The 14,900-nt window shown below is 37.1% G+C and overlaps 1 protein-coding gene across 1 annotated transcript; it reads left to right on the top strand.

Annotated features, from left to right (window-relative positions):
- The first annotated feature begins 9,206 nt into the window (after positions 1 to 9,206).
- Positions 9,207 to 14,238, top strand: LOC102808175 (solute carrier organic anion transporter family member 2A1-like). Its single transcript, XM_006816762.3, has 7 exons — positions 9,207 to 9,999; positions 10,186 to 10,539; positions 12,330 to 12,494; positions 12,869 to 13,049; positions 13,401 to 13,542; positions 13,712 to 13,887; positions 14,115 to 14,238. Exons 1-7 carry the CDS (start codon positions 9,207 to 9,209, stop codon positions 14,236 to 14,238), a joined length of 1,935 nt encoding a protein of 644 aa, XP_006816825.3.
- Positions 14,239 to 14,900: the final 662 nt, after the last annotated feature.

The following is a 14,900-nucleotide window of genomic DNA, read 5'->3' as shown; positions in this document are numbered from 1 at the left end:
ATCAACTGAATAATATGTCATATACATTTATAATAGTTGAAAAATATCAATAACCCTAAAAACACATAAAGTGTTTGCTGTAAATACTTTTATCAATCAGTTTTTCTAAGTATGTATATAGTTTGTGTATTTTACAAAGACAATTTAAATACTTATTATGTATAATTCAGTAAAGGTTTCTGGAAATAAAACATGTTAATTATTGAAGCTATTAATCATACAATGTAATTCATTTTGGTAGGCTCTAATTCAGAAACTTTATGTTACTTTGAATATGACTTGAAATGAAGTATATTACCGGTACTACCAATATAGCTTAAAATGCTTCTTGACCAATCAGAATACCCCATTGCAGGACTTTATACACACTAAATGTATGACTTGACTCTCAACTAGCATCGTAATCAAATCTCAAGTTGTCCTCAAACTTGTATTTTGATTACAATGTACTATAATACATAAAGTTTAGTATATCAGTCCAATGTGTCGTAATTAAGGCATGTCCACTACTATGTTGTATTATATGTTATGTTATTATAATTCCTAATTGATTCTGGGGACATTAAAATTAATGAGAATGTTTTCTTCAGTGCATCTCTCAATCTGACTGCTAGAGGGCGTTTGATTTCAATTGATTTCATCACCACCACCACACAATCTGCATAAGAATTTCGTAGGGGACCCAGTTCCACAAAGTTGAGTTGGACCTGTATTATCTTTGATTACGGATTTCACCTCTAAAGACGGTGCTTACAGTATCATGCTCCAAGCAACAAAGGTGAATGCAGCATATTTAGCAGTCTATAGCTGACAATCCTAGAGTCACACAGATATATAGTGGACAACCATGGACTTGTACAGATCAGTCTATAGCAGGCAACCCTAGAGTCGCACAGATCTATAGCGGACAACCCTAGAGTCACAGATCTATAGCGGACAACCCTAGAGTCACAGATCTATAGCGGACAACCCTAGAGCCACAGATCTATAGCGGACAACCCTAGAGCCACAGATCTATAGCAGACAACCCTAGAGTCGCACAGATCTATAGTGGACAACCATCGAGTTGTACAGATCAGTCTATAGCAGGCAACCCTAGAGTTGCACAGATCTATAGCGGACAACCCTAGAGTCGCACAGATCTATAGCAGACGACCCTAGAGCCACAGATCTATAGCGGACAACCCTAGAGTCACAGATCATAGTGGACAACCCTAGAGTCGCACAGGTTATAGCGGACAACCCTAGAGTCACACAGATCTATAGCAGACAACCCTAGAGCCACAGATCTATAGCGGACAACCTTAGAGTCGCACAAATCTAGAGCAAACAACCCTAGAGTCACACAGGTTATAGCGGACAACCCTAGAGTCACACAAATCTATAGCAGACAATCCTAGAGTCACACAGATCTATAGCGGACAACCCTAGAGTCACACAGATCTATAACGGACAACCCTTGAGTCACACAAATCTATAGCAGACAACCCAAAAGTCACACAAATCTACAATGGACAACCCTAGAGTCACACAGATCGATAGCAGACAACCCTTGAGCCACATATCTATAGCAGACAACCCTAGAATCACAGATCTATAGCGGGCAACCCAAGAGTCACAGATCTATAGCGGACAACCCTAGAGTCGCACAAATCTAGAGCAAACAACCCTAGAGTCGCACAGGTTATAGCGGACAACCCTGGAGTCACACAAATCTATAGCAGACAATCCTAGAGTCACACAGATCTATAGCAGACAACCCTAGAGTCGCACAGATCTATAGTGGACAACCATCGAGTTGTACAGATCAGTCTATAGCAGGCAACCCTAGAGTTGCACAGATCTATAGCGGACAACCCTAGAGTCGCACAGATCTATAGCAGACGACCCTAGAGCCACAGATCTATAGCAGACAACCCTAGAGCCACACAGATCTATAGCGGACAACCCTAGAGTCACAGATCTATAGCGGACAACCCTAGAGTCGCACAAATCTAGAGCAAACAACCCTAGAGTCACACAGGTTATAGCGGACAACCCTAGAGTCACACAAATCTATAGCAGACAATCCTAGAGTCACACAGATCTATAGCGGACAACCCTAGAGTCACACAGATCTATAACGGACAACCCTTGAGTCACACAAATCTATAGCAGACAACCCAAAAGTCACACAAATCTACAATGGACAACCCTAGAGTCACACAGATCGATAGCAGACAACCCTTGAGCCACATATCTATAGCAGACAACCCTAGAATCACAGATCTATAGCGGGCAACCCAAGAGTCACAGATCTATAGCGGACAACCCTAGAGTCGCACAAATCTAGAGCAAACAACCCTAGAGTCACACAGGTTTATAGCGGACAACCCTGGAGTCACACAAATCTATAGCAGACAATCCTAGAGTCACACAGATCTATAGCGGACAACCCTAGAGTCGCACAAATCTATAGCAGACAACCCAAAAGTCACACAAATCTACAATGGACAACCCTAGAGTCACACAGATCGATAGCAGACAACCCTTGAGCCACATATCTATAGCATACAACCCTAGAATCACAGATCTATAGCGGGCAACCCAAGAGTCACACAGATCTATAGCAGACATCCCTAGAGTCACACTAATCTATAGCGTCACACAGATGACTCCAAGCATGGCATGGTTCCAAGAATGACCGACTGACTGATAATTTGGTTGCAAGAATGTCTGATTGGCTAATAATTTGATTCCAAGAATGTATGATTGGCTAATAATTTGGTTCTAAGAATGTCTATTGACTAATAATTTGGTTCCAAGAATGTTTGATTGGCTAATAATTTGGTTCAACGCATGTCTGATTGGCGAATAATTTGGTTCCAAGAATGTCTGATTGGCTAATAATTTGCTTCCAAGAATGTTTGATTGGCTAATAATTTGGTTCCATTAATGTCTAATTGGCTAATAATTTGGTTCTAAGAATATCTATTGGCTAATAATTTAGTTCCAAGAATGTTTGATTGGCTAATAATTTGGGTCCAAGAATGTCTAATTGGCTAAGAATTTGGTTCCAGCATATTTGATTGGCTAATAATTTGGTTCCAAGAATGTCTGACTGGCTAATAATTTGGCTCCAAGAATGTCTAATTGGCTAAAAATGTGGCTCTAGAAATGTATGATTGGCTAATAATTTGGTTCCAAGCACGTTTGATTTGCTAATAATTTAGTTCCAAGAATGTGTATTGGCTAATAATTTGATTCCAAAAATGTCTGACTGGCTAATAATTTGGTTTCAAGAATGTCTAATTGGCTGAAAAATGTGGCTCTAGGAATGTCTATTGGCTAATAATTTTGTTCCAAGCATGTTTGATTGGCGAATAATTTGGTTCTAAGAATATCTATTGGCTAATAATTTAGTTCCAAGAATGTTTGATTGGCTAATAATTTGGTTCTAAGAATGTCTATTGGCTAATAATTTGGTTCAAGGAATGTTTGATTGGCTAATAATTTGGTTCTAAGAATGTCTATTGGCTAATAATTTGGTTCCAAGAATGTTTGATTGGCTAATAATTTTGTTCTAAGAATGTCTATTGGCTAATAATTTGGTTGCAGGAATGTTTGATTGGCTAATACTTTGGTTCTAAGAATATCTATTGGCTAATAATTTAGTTCCAAGAATGTTTGATTGGCTAATAATTTGGTTCTAAGAATATCTATTGGCTAATAATTTAGTTCCAAGAATGTTTGATTGGCTAATAATTTGGTTCTAAGAATGTCTATTGGCTAATAATTTGGTTCAAGGAATGTTTGATTGGCTAATAATTTGGTTCTAAGAATGTCTATTGGCTAATAATTTGGTTCAAGGAATGTTTGATTGGCTAATAATTTTGTTCTAAGAATGTCTATTGGCTAATAATTTGGTTCCAAGAATGTTTGATTGGCTAATAATTTTGTTCTAAGAATGTCTATTGGCTAATAATTTGGTTGCAGGAATGTTTGATTGGCTAATACTTTGGTTCTAAGAATATCTATTGGCTAATAATTTAGTTCCAAGAATGTTTGATTGGCTAATAATTTGGTTCTAAGAATGTCTATTGGCTAATAATTTGGTTACAGGAATGTTTGATTGGCTAATAATTTGGTTCTAAGAATGTCTATTGGCTAATAATTTGGTTCCAAGAATGTTTGATTGGCTAATAATTTTGTTCTAAGAATGTCTATTGGCTAATAATTTGGTTGCAGGAATGTTTGATTGGCTAATAATTTGGTTCTAAGAATGTCTATTGGCTAATAATTTGGTTCAAGGAATGTTTGATTGGCTAATAATTTGGTTCTAAGAATGTCTATTGGCTAATAATTTGGTTCCAAGAATGTTTGATTGGCTAATAATTTTGTTCTAAGAATGTCTATTGGCTAATAATTTGGTTCCAAGAATGTTTGATTGGCTAATAATTTTGTTCTAAGAATGTCTATTGGCTAATAATTTCGTTGCAGGAATGTTTGATTGGCTAATAATTTGGTTCTAAGAATATCTATTGGCTAATAATTTAGTTCCAAGAATGTTTGATTGGCTAATAATTTGGTTCTAAGAATGTCTATTGGCTAATAATTTGGTTCAAGGAATGTTTGATTGGCTAATAATTTGGTTCTAAGAATGTCTATTGGCTAATAATTTGGTTCCAAGAATGTTTGATTGGTTAATAATTTTGTTCTAAGAATGTCTATTGGCTAATAATTTAGTTGCAGGAATGTTTGATTGGCTAATAATTTGGTTCTAAGAATGTCTATTGGCTAATAATTTGGTTCAAGGAATGTTTGATTGGCTAATAATTTGGTTCTAAGAATGTCTATTGGCTAATAATTTGGTTCCAAGAATGTTTGATTGGCTAATAATTTTGTTCTAAGAATGTCTATTGGCTAATAATTTGGTTGCAGGAATGTTTGATTGGCTAATAATTTGGTACTAAGAATGTCTATTGGCTAATAATTTGGTTCCAGGAATGTTTGATTGGCTAATAATTTGGTTCTAAGAATGTCTATTGGCTAATAATTTGGTTCCAAGAATGTTTGACTGGCTAATAATTTGGTTCTAAGTATGTGTATTGGCTAATAATTTGGTTCCAAGAATGTTTGATCGGCTAATAATTTCGTTCCAAGAATGTGTATTGGCTAAAAATGTGGCTCTAAGAATGTCTGATTGGCTAATAATTTGGTTCTAAGTATGTAGGATTGGCTAATACGTTGGTTCCAGGAATATGTTATTGGCTAATAATTTTGCTCCAGGAGTGTCTGATTGGCTAATTACTTAGTTCTAAGAATGTCTGGTTGGCTAATAATTTGGCTAGAATACAGCCATATTTACGTCCTTGTCATTCACATTATATGCATGACTACACTGTGCCAACTGTCGCAGTTGTAACACAAACTTTAAACAAGTGTTTTGACCCGTTTCCATGGCAAAATCTATATGTGATGCGATGAATGAAATAAGACTGCTAACTATTACCAACGCAGAGGCTTGATAATCCGATCTACAACTTTGCAGAGATTATTATCTTATTGAAAATAAATGTTTTACGTTAACAGATCTAAAGTGATACAGCATTGACTATCATCGGAACACTAATGAGCAATGGAATGTGAGCAGTTTAACGTCACAGATAGGTAACCTATTGCATCTACCTCAACACTGGGATCAGCATAACGTTTTATACGGTAGGTGGAACTACACAACCTAGAATAGAATGGTCACGAATTTAGCTATTTTAAATTACTCCGGCCACAGTTAAACAAACTGTGATCGTACGTATAAGATATATAATTTATCATCGAGTATAAAGGCAAAACAAGAATTGTCTGTCGTGCATTTCTCAACATTTGAGTAACTTGTTCTTCCTATTTATACAATGTGTATTGAATAACAGAGTGTAACCGTACCAGGGCACTGACAGAGAGTCCACGTTTCCAGTTCACGGTCCCCTTGTATTGAAATATTGCAGTAGTTCGCATATTTGGGTTAAAACTGTACTTTGGACCGATTCAATGACGTCACAATGCCTCATACACGGTGTGTTTGTTTAGTTCACTGTGACCGACGAACCAACAACGACATGCTGGTGCTTACAAAACCTATTTTCCAGGTTGTATAACTTAGTTCATCTCGATCAGAATTAAATGTATTAGCGGTCAGTTCATCTCGACCTGAATTAAAGGCCGTAACTGTCAGTTCATTTCGATCTGGATTAAAGGCCGTAACTGTCAGTTCATCTCGATCTGAATTAAAAGCCGTAACTGTCAGTTCATCTGGATCTGAATTAAAGGTATTAACGGTCAATTCATCTCGATCTGAATTAAAGGCCGTAACTGTCAGTTCATCTTGATCTGAATTAAAGGCCGTAACTGTCAGTTCATCTCGATCTGAATTAAAGGTATTAACGGTCAGTTCATCTCGATCTGAATTAAAGGTAGCAACTGTCAGTTTATCTCGATCTGAATTTAAGGCCGTAACTGTCAGTTCATCTCGATCTGAATTAAAGGTAGTAACGATCAGTACATCTCGATCTGAATCAAGGGTAGTAATGATCAGTACATCTCGATCTGAATTAAAGGGCGTAACTATCAGTTCATCTCGATCTGAATTAAAGGCCGTAACTATCAGTTCCTCTCGATCTGAATTTAAGGCCATAACTATCAGTTCCCCTCGATCTGAATTTAAGGCCATAACTGTCAGTTCATCTGGATCTGAATTTAAGGCCGTAACTGTCAGTTCATCTCGATCTAAATTATTGGCCGTAACTGTCAGTTCATCTCGATCTGAATCAAAGGCCGTAACTGTCAGTTCATCTCGATCTGAATTAAAGGTATTAACGGTCAGTTCATCTCGATCTGAATTAAAGGCCGTAACTGTCATTTCATCTCGATCTGAATTTAAGGCCGTAACTGTCATCATCTCGATCTGAATTAAAGGCCGTAACTGTCAGTTCATCTCGATCTGAATTAAAGGCCGTAACTGTCAGTTCATCTCGATCTGAATTAAAGGCCGTAACTGTCAGTTCATCTCAATCTGAATTAAAGGTATTAACGGTCAGTTCATCTCGATCTGAATTAAAGGTAGTAACGATCACTACATCTCGATCTGAATTAAAGGCCGTAACTGTCAGTTCATCTCGATCTGAATTAAAGGCCGTAACTGTCAGTTCATCTCGATCGGAATTAAAGGTATTAACGGTCAGTTCATCTCAATCTGAATTGAAGGCCGTAACTGTCAGTTTATCTCGATCTGAATTAAAGGTAGTAACGATCAGTACATCTCGATCTGAATTAAAGGCCGTAACTGTCAGTTCATCTCGATCTGAATTAAAGGTAGTAACGATCAGTTCATCTCGATCTGAATTTAAGGCCGTAACTGTCAGTTCATCTCGATCTGAATTAAAGGTAGTGACTGTCAGTTCGTCTCGATCTGAATTAAAGGCCGTAACTGTCAGTTCATCTCGATCTGAATTAAAGGCCGTAACTGTCAGTTCATCTCGATCTGAATTAAATGCCGTAACGATCAGTTCATCTCGATCAGAATTAAAGGCCGTAACTGTCAGTTCATCTCGATCTGAATTAAAGGCCGTAACTGTCAGTTCATCTCGATCTGAATTAAATGCCGTAACGATCAGTTCATCTCGATCAGAATTAAAGGCCGTAGCTGTCAGTTCAACTCGATCTGAATAAAAGGCCGTAGCTGTCAGTTCATCTCGAACTGAATTAAAGGCCGTAACGATCAGTTCATCTCGATCTAAATTATTGGCCGTAACTGTCAGTTCATCTCGATCTGAATTTATGAGGTAGTAACTGTCAGTTCATCTCGATCTGAAATAAAGGTAGTAACTGTCAGTTCTTCTTGATCTGAATTAAAGGTATTAACGGTCAGTTCATCAAGGTGTTAGTTGACGGACATTAGTTGTTCAAATTGAATATCATGATTTTGTAATTTCGGTGGTACACTTTTTATAAATAATATATGTTTACACAACACGCAGTCTGTAAATATGAATCCATGCCATTCATACAAAGTCACATACATTGTAAAGTATATTATTTATTATATAGTAGTCTATTACAGATTCTGAGGTAAAATGTATGCTTCCACAAAATAATAATAATAATTAATAATAATTAAATCTGTTTTCATATCTTCATATATCGTAAGTTCGAAATAGAATAGTCTTCTTTGGAACAGACAAGAAAATTAGAAATCTGTTCAAAACACACCAGGAATGCAAATCTATAGAAACATATTGAACGTAGCCACACCGTGACAGCCATATTCTTAGCTGATTAGATCGATCATTTATGCTTAACAAGAAAAAACAAGACTATACGCAATAGGCTTCAGTTTCGAAAAGTCTCTTCAATGTTGAGAAATATATTCACAGTGTACCTATCTTGAACGAACCTTTTACCGACGATAGCATCGTTTCCGTTGTCACATTGTTTATATTTGCACCCACTAATGTTGATTTTTGATACTCCAAACAGTAGATTGAATTATATTATTATGTATCTTAAACTAAAATGTTGCGTTTACAAGACACGGAACAGTATTCGTTAGATGAAGAATCAGAACCACTAATACACATATGCGGTGACTGTTACCGTGCGCACCAAACAACTGTACAAACACGTATGAGATAATTTTAAGGAATACTGGGATGTGCTACAAAACGGTGTGTTCAGGTCATACTAAATCATAGTCCATTATAGCCATCAACAAACATCGTTCACATTGCACCTTTACCTTCGTTATTATTTTTTACCATCTGGAATTACCCAAAATTAACAAAATAATCTGAAAAAACAGGTTTATTTATTTGAATGATGACATAAATTTGAGTTTGAAAGATTTAAGAACAATTTAGTGTCGATGAGTATACACGACGTCCTATTAATGAATGCAGCAGTAATGTAATTTGCGCCCTCTATGGCAACGAATCGCTTATGCGTGATGTAGGAAACTGTGTTCCTCCGTCAATGAAATAATTACTGTCAAACGATCACACCCGCCAAAAAGGGTAGCGATTTATAGGAAAGCTGTATTACAGATGCGATTTAAAAAAAAAGGTTGGGGATGAATAAATTTGTGTAATGTTTATATTTTGTGTAAAATGATTTAAATTTATATGTGAGATAAAGTTGTAAATGTTTATATTTGTAAAGATTTTCGCCATAGCAACATGCACACAACGCATAATGAAACGGATTCTCTACCTCTGGGAGAAGTCAAGAACACTGATGGGAAATCATCAGATGGGAAAAATAGTGACAGGCTGGTTGATGGCAAAAATGCGTTAGTTACTCAAGGAATGGGGGCACTGGACAGCATGCTACCACGCAAGGAGGCAGTGGAAATGCCGCGACAGTTAGCCTGCCACCAACGTTTCATAAGTGATGTGAGATTCTTCGTGGGGATTCTAACCATCACCGTTGCATGTATTGGAATGATGCTAGCCTACAATATGGGGGTGCTGACAACTACTGAACGTCGCTATAACTTAAGCAGCCGCCAACTTGGCTCTTTCACTAGTATTAACCAAGCTGGTACACTTATCACGATCACACTGTGTGGATATTTCGGTGGTCTCCCGGGCAGCCATCGACCACGTTGGATTGGCACCGGAACTTTAGTCATGTCAGCTGGAATGTTGATTACCTCTCTGCCTCAATTCACTCTCGGTCCATACGTGTACAAAACTCCAGGTAACGACTCAACAATCACGAATGCAACCACAGAAACGAACATGTGTCAGCAGCGACCACAAAATTCAGACCATGCAAATGGCTCTCTTTTAGAAGAAACTTGGAGTTGTGATTTAGAGGAGCAAACTGCAGCCGATGAAAGCCAGTCAGCATACCTATACCTGTTTATCGGCGCCCTCTTGCTGGGAGTTGGATATAGTCCTATTTTAACCCTGGGAAGTGCCTTTGTAGATGACTCGACAAAACACACATCAACTGCGATATATCTTGGTAAGTATCTACATTCACTGTCATTCTCAATTTCTGCAAACTAATGCAGACCAATATATTTGGTAAGAATTTGGAAATAGTTTATTGTGTTCATTTTTTTCCACGATTTGGTCATTTCTTCGTAATATTCAATTAAATCGCAGTAAATATTTGTATGTATAATATCACATAAATTTATCATTTTAGGAATTATTAATATGATGTGGGGTTTTGGTCCAATTATTGGTTTCATCATCGCAGCTGGGTGTACTTCAGTGTTTGTCGACATTAATCGGGTAAACATGGAAACTGTCTACCTTAAGCTAGGTGACCCTCAGTGGATCGGTGCTTGGTGGTTAGGGGGCGCTTTTCTTATACCTCCTATGGTTATTTGTGCGTTAACATTCTGGTTTGTGCCAAAAGATTTGAAAAAATATCGCTTAAAGCCAATTACCAGGAAAACAAATACTAATTATAAAAAGGATGAACAAGCTGATAAAGACGAAGAAAGCCTGAAAAATGTTCAAGCTACTGGTAGTGGTTTTATTCGAAGCCTAAAAGGTTTGTCTCGTTACACTGTTTTTTACATATTGTAGCTATGAGTGACATCGAATGACGAAGTAGTCAATTTAATACATGCGTAAGTTCCAAGGTTTGAACTTACGGAATATGTCTAAAGGTCCATTATTGCTTTACTAGTGAAACCATGTTGGTATTAGAGCAATTATGTTTGCATTTAGAGAATGTGAAATAACTAAACATGTTAGAAACTCTATCACCATAGGAAGTTTTGTTTAGAATTAAGTTTGTGAAGGCCATTGTTTTCTTACTATAGGTGTCTTAGTTAAGGCTGCCCACATTTCCAAATAAACACTGATTGACAGAATTTGATTAGCATGAACCCACATGGGATGTTATAGAGCTTAAGTTACATGTATTGGTGCACAGGGCGAATGATTGTTCAAGCATATTTACTGGCATTCGTGATCCATCTGGCAGTAAAAAAATGACTGGACCCACTACCAAAGAAACATTGTATTCTAGTATGATGCCTATTTTCCTGCATTTCTGAACATATGTGAATTTGCTTCTGGTTTAACCGTCAATATGAATACGTTATCGTCTATACATATTATATGTAAAGTGCCTTAGATTTTCAAATATCATATCCTTGATTTCACTTCAACTCCAGCGTCATTAGAAAAATAGTCTTCATGGACAGAAGGCCTGTGGGGTATGTTCACTCAGTGACTGAATGCTTGTTGGAGCATAGAGCTGTGCAATTATTGGTCAGCATGTCAAAATCTGCAATAATACATTCATGGGTGTTACTTCATACCAACTAATACTTACACAACAAATGGAACACTTTTGTATTATGGAATGACTCGATTATGCTCGAGTTAAAAGATGATAGTCTGATGATAGCTTTTTGAACGTCTGATAACCCCACTAACTATAAATGCATGATATGGTGCAGTGTTAGTGATTGTATTCATTGATATCGTGATGCGCATCTCCCGCATAGGCACGTGGGTCTAAGGAATATTTTGTTCAGTGTCAATTGATTAGAAAACCTAGTGATTCTATTCAATGTTTGTTATTCCACTTGTCGTAGAAACCAATCAGCGATTTACATCGACAGACCATCTCTGGAGTCTCCTCTAATTTCATCAGCATTTAGAACTGGTAGCATAAAGGGAACATTTTGAACTCTTTTTATACTGTATTTGGGGTTTGACATTTTGTATCCTTCATTGTATGTGGCAGTATCGTGGATGATCCAAACTGTTTTTCAGTACCATCCCTGCTTTGATTTTATTCGACTGCCGCAGGTGTGGCAGATAAACCATTTTGTCCCTTTTTATTTGCTCTATGTCCAGGGCACAGGGTAGTACAGTCATTTGTATTAACTTTGGTTCACACTACATTGTGTTTGTAATATTTATTAATTTGAAAAAACGATGGACCAAACTTTCGAAAAACTAATTTAAGAAACGTAGTTCTCTTCGGAGACTACCCTAGTCTTGATTTATTATTGATTTATTTCGATTGATTTGTTGTTTTTTGTTACCAGAGCAGTTCTTCTACGAGTCAATCGTGAGCAACTATGATGCTGGTCAAAATTGTCTGTAGAAGAAAAATACTAATACAAAAGTATACAAAACGTACAGATAATTATGAAAAAAATATACATGCATATTGAAGTATCTTTCCAACGACTAGTGTAAACGAATAACAATGATTTTGAGCTTGGTGTCACAAAAACAAAAGAAAATTGTCAATTTGAACATGTTTAACTCAATGTTTTTAGTAGCAGTAATACACACTATTGTTTGTATAATTTACAGATTTTCCAAGAACATTATGCAGATTAGTGTTGAATCCTTACTTCATCTTAGTAACTGTGGCATTCGCGTTTGATCTTGGCGTCGCTATGGGGATCCTTATGTTTCTTCCAAAATACCTTGAGGTCCAGTTTAATTTGTCGTCCATAGCTGCAAATGCCACAACAGGTACTCACCTATCGATATTTTAGGATTAACTGAAGTTCGCTTTTCACATTCTAAAAATTGTCGATAACGTTTTATTAAGTGTTTCTAGTGTTAAAGTGGAAGTATGAATAACAGACATGCCCATGCGTGCGAATGGGATTTTGTTGTATTACTAGTTCATCAAATGTTTACAGACACAGTCAAACACGGGTCGACAATTTACACAACGGTTCAAACATATAGACCAAACTTAAATATTCCGGCTTGTGCGGTTTCAAACCTCACTACGATGTACATACCGTCATTTCTCTTGTATTTGATAGTATTTTATTAGAATGCTCACCATAGTAATTAATAATATTTATTAATATTACTGAATTCAAATTTTCAAACAGCTTTGGCATGTACAGCTCCTTATGGAATCGGAACGTTTCTAGGCGGATATGCGATCAATCGATTCAAGCTGGGTGAATTTGGAATTGCCAAATTCCTCGTGGTTATCGTAGGGACTTCCATTATATTCTGTGCGATGATGTTTCCATTTGGATGTAACAGCGTGGATATTAACGGTGTGAGGTAAAATAAAAACAATTTAAAAACAATTCACTGACAATATAGTGCACACATTTTTGTTTAATAATTCAGTTTAAATGTTAACAAGGCATTTAGGGACAATATATGACAATCTATAAAAATTTTGGTTTACACTATTGAAAGAAAGAGGAAACTGAATTGTGTCGAAAGGGAGGGTGGATATGTGAGAGGCAATGAGAGGAATCTAATGAACTACAGTTAAATATGCTGAAATTCAATTGTGTCATTGCCTACAATTTGATCTGACGGCGTCGTTATTTGGGGCAAAATGAATATATTACTTCTAATTGTCAGTGTTTGATATGCTTACTATTGTATCCATTATTTTCAAAGTGAGATGGGAGGCAAGAATACATTGCCCTGTAACGAGAACTGTCATTGTTCGATTGGTGTGTATCGGCCTGTGTGTGGTTCCAATGGAGAAACGTATATGTCACCTTGCTATGCTGGGTGTACGCAAATGAACGATAATGGGGTAAGTCTGTTTAATAACTGGGACAGGTTGTATAAATAATAAACGTGTACTCATTACAAAACTTGTGAATACTATACAATTGTGAAATTAACGATATAGGGCCAGTGGAGGGCCTAAGTTGATCCTTCAGATAGTAAAGTTATGATAACATAATATTGATGTTTTTCAGTCGTACATTGATTGTTCGTGTATTAAATCAAACGACACAGAAGACATGCATGCAATGGACGGTGCATGCCAAGAAGGCCAGACCTGTCCTTCATTCTACATCTTTGCTGTCATATTGTTTCTCTTCGCCATTACGTCTGGTGCTAGAGAAATTCCTGCTGTTATGTTGACAATCAGGTATGCGGTTGCCCAATGTTGACGACTTTATCGCCCATAAATTCGGTCTAAACTGGCAAATAACCATGATATAAGCCACCTCGATAGTCCCGATAATCAACTTATAAGGGTCGAGAAATTTTACCAGTGAACTCAGTAAAAAACGTAACTCATACCAAGACATGTTGGGTGCCTGGAATATAGAGTCTCTAAGTACCGTGCGCTTAATTTATATTTCATTTTCCTAGGTCAGTGAAAGAAACGGATAAATCCTTTGCCCTCGCAATTAATTTCTTGCTCGTACGCTGTTTAGGTGAGTACGATATTACACTTGCATGGCATATTCGAGTTAGGAGATACAAAAGGGGTTGATAACTGTAGAGATTACCTAACGAGACACCGGGCCGGAATAATGGGACAATGTGCAAACAATAAGAGTGATACGAACTGATGACAATGAAAAAAAAAATAAGACATGAAGGGTACATTGAAGGTTACATTAAAATAAAAGTTTGGTAATGGTGTCATGAATTTGTTTTTGCGTATCTGTTGACCGACTTAATTAGTTGATTATTAGCGAATTGCTGTGTTATGTCTGTCATCGTGTAGGCCTATTTGATGTTTTGGACGGAACTTGGCTCAGTGGTTTGGAACTAATTACCAGATACCGTCGCTATTCTGACATCCGTAGTTATTAATGTAGTGAACGATTAATCAAAAGATATGACGTATTCAGTACTTAGTGTGATTGGCTTTATGATTGAAGTTTACGCCCTAGAGTCTTTTTACTGCTTTGTAATTGGTTAGAGTTTTGAAAATGAATAAAGAGAGTTTGAGTTGGTCTTGGCGAATACTCCACGACAGACGCAGTCTGAGAGGAGAGAGACGCAGTCCGAGAGAGTCCAGGGGCGAGCCTTGAGGCAGTCCAGTCTTGGGCGAGTCTTGGGTCAGCCTTGGATAGTCTTGGGGACTTTTCCCCAGGGCGCTGTGTCTTATAGAGTGCTCGATTGACCGACTAAGACGAGAGCTGAAAC

This window comes from Saccoglossus kowalevskii, chromosome 8 (genome assembly GCF_978046115.1).
Source record: "Saccoglossus kowalevskii chromosome 8, keSacKowa6.1, whole genome shotgun sequence".
Lineage (NCBI taxonomy): Eukaryota > Metazoa > Hemichordata > Enteropneusta > Harrimaniidae > Saccoglossus > Saccoglossus kowalevskii.
This window is presented reverse-complemented; position numbering and strand designations above follow the sequence as displayed.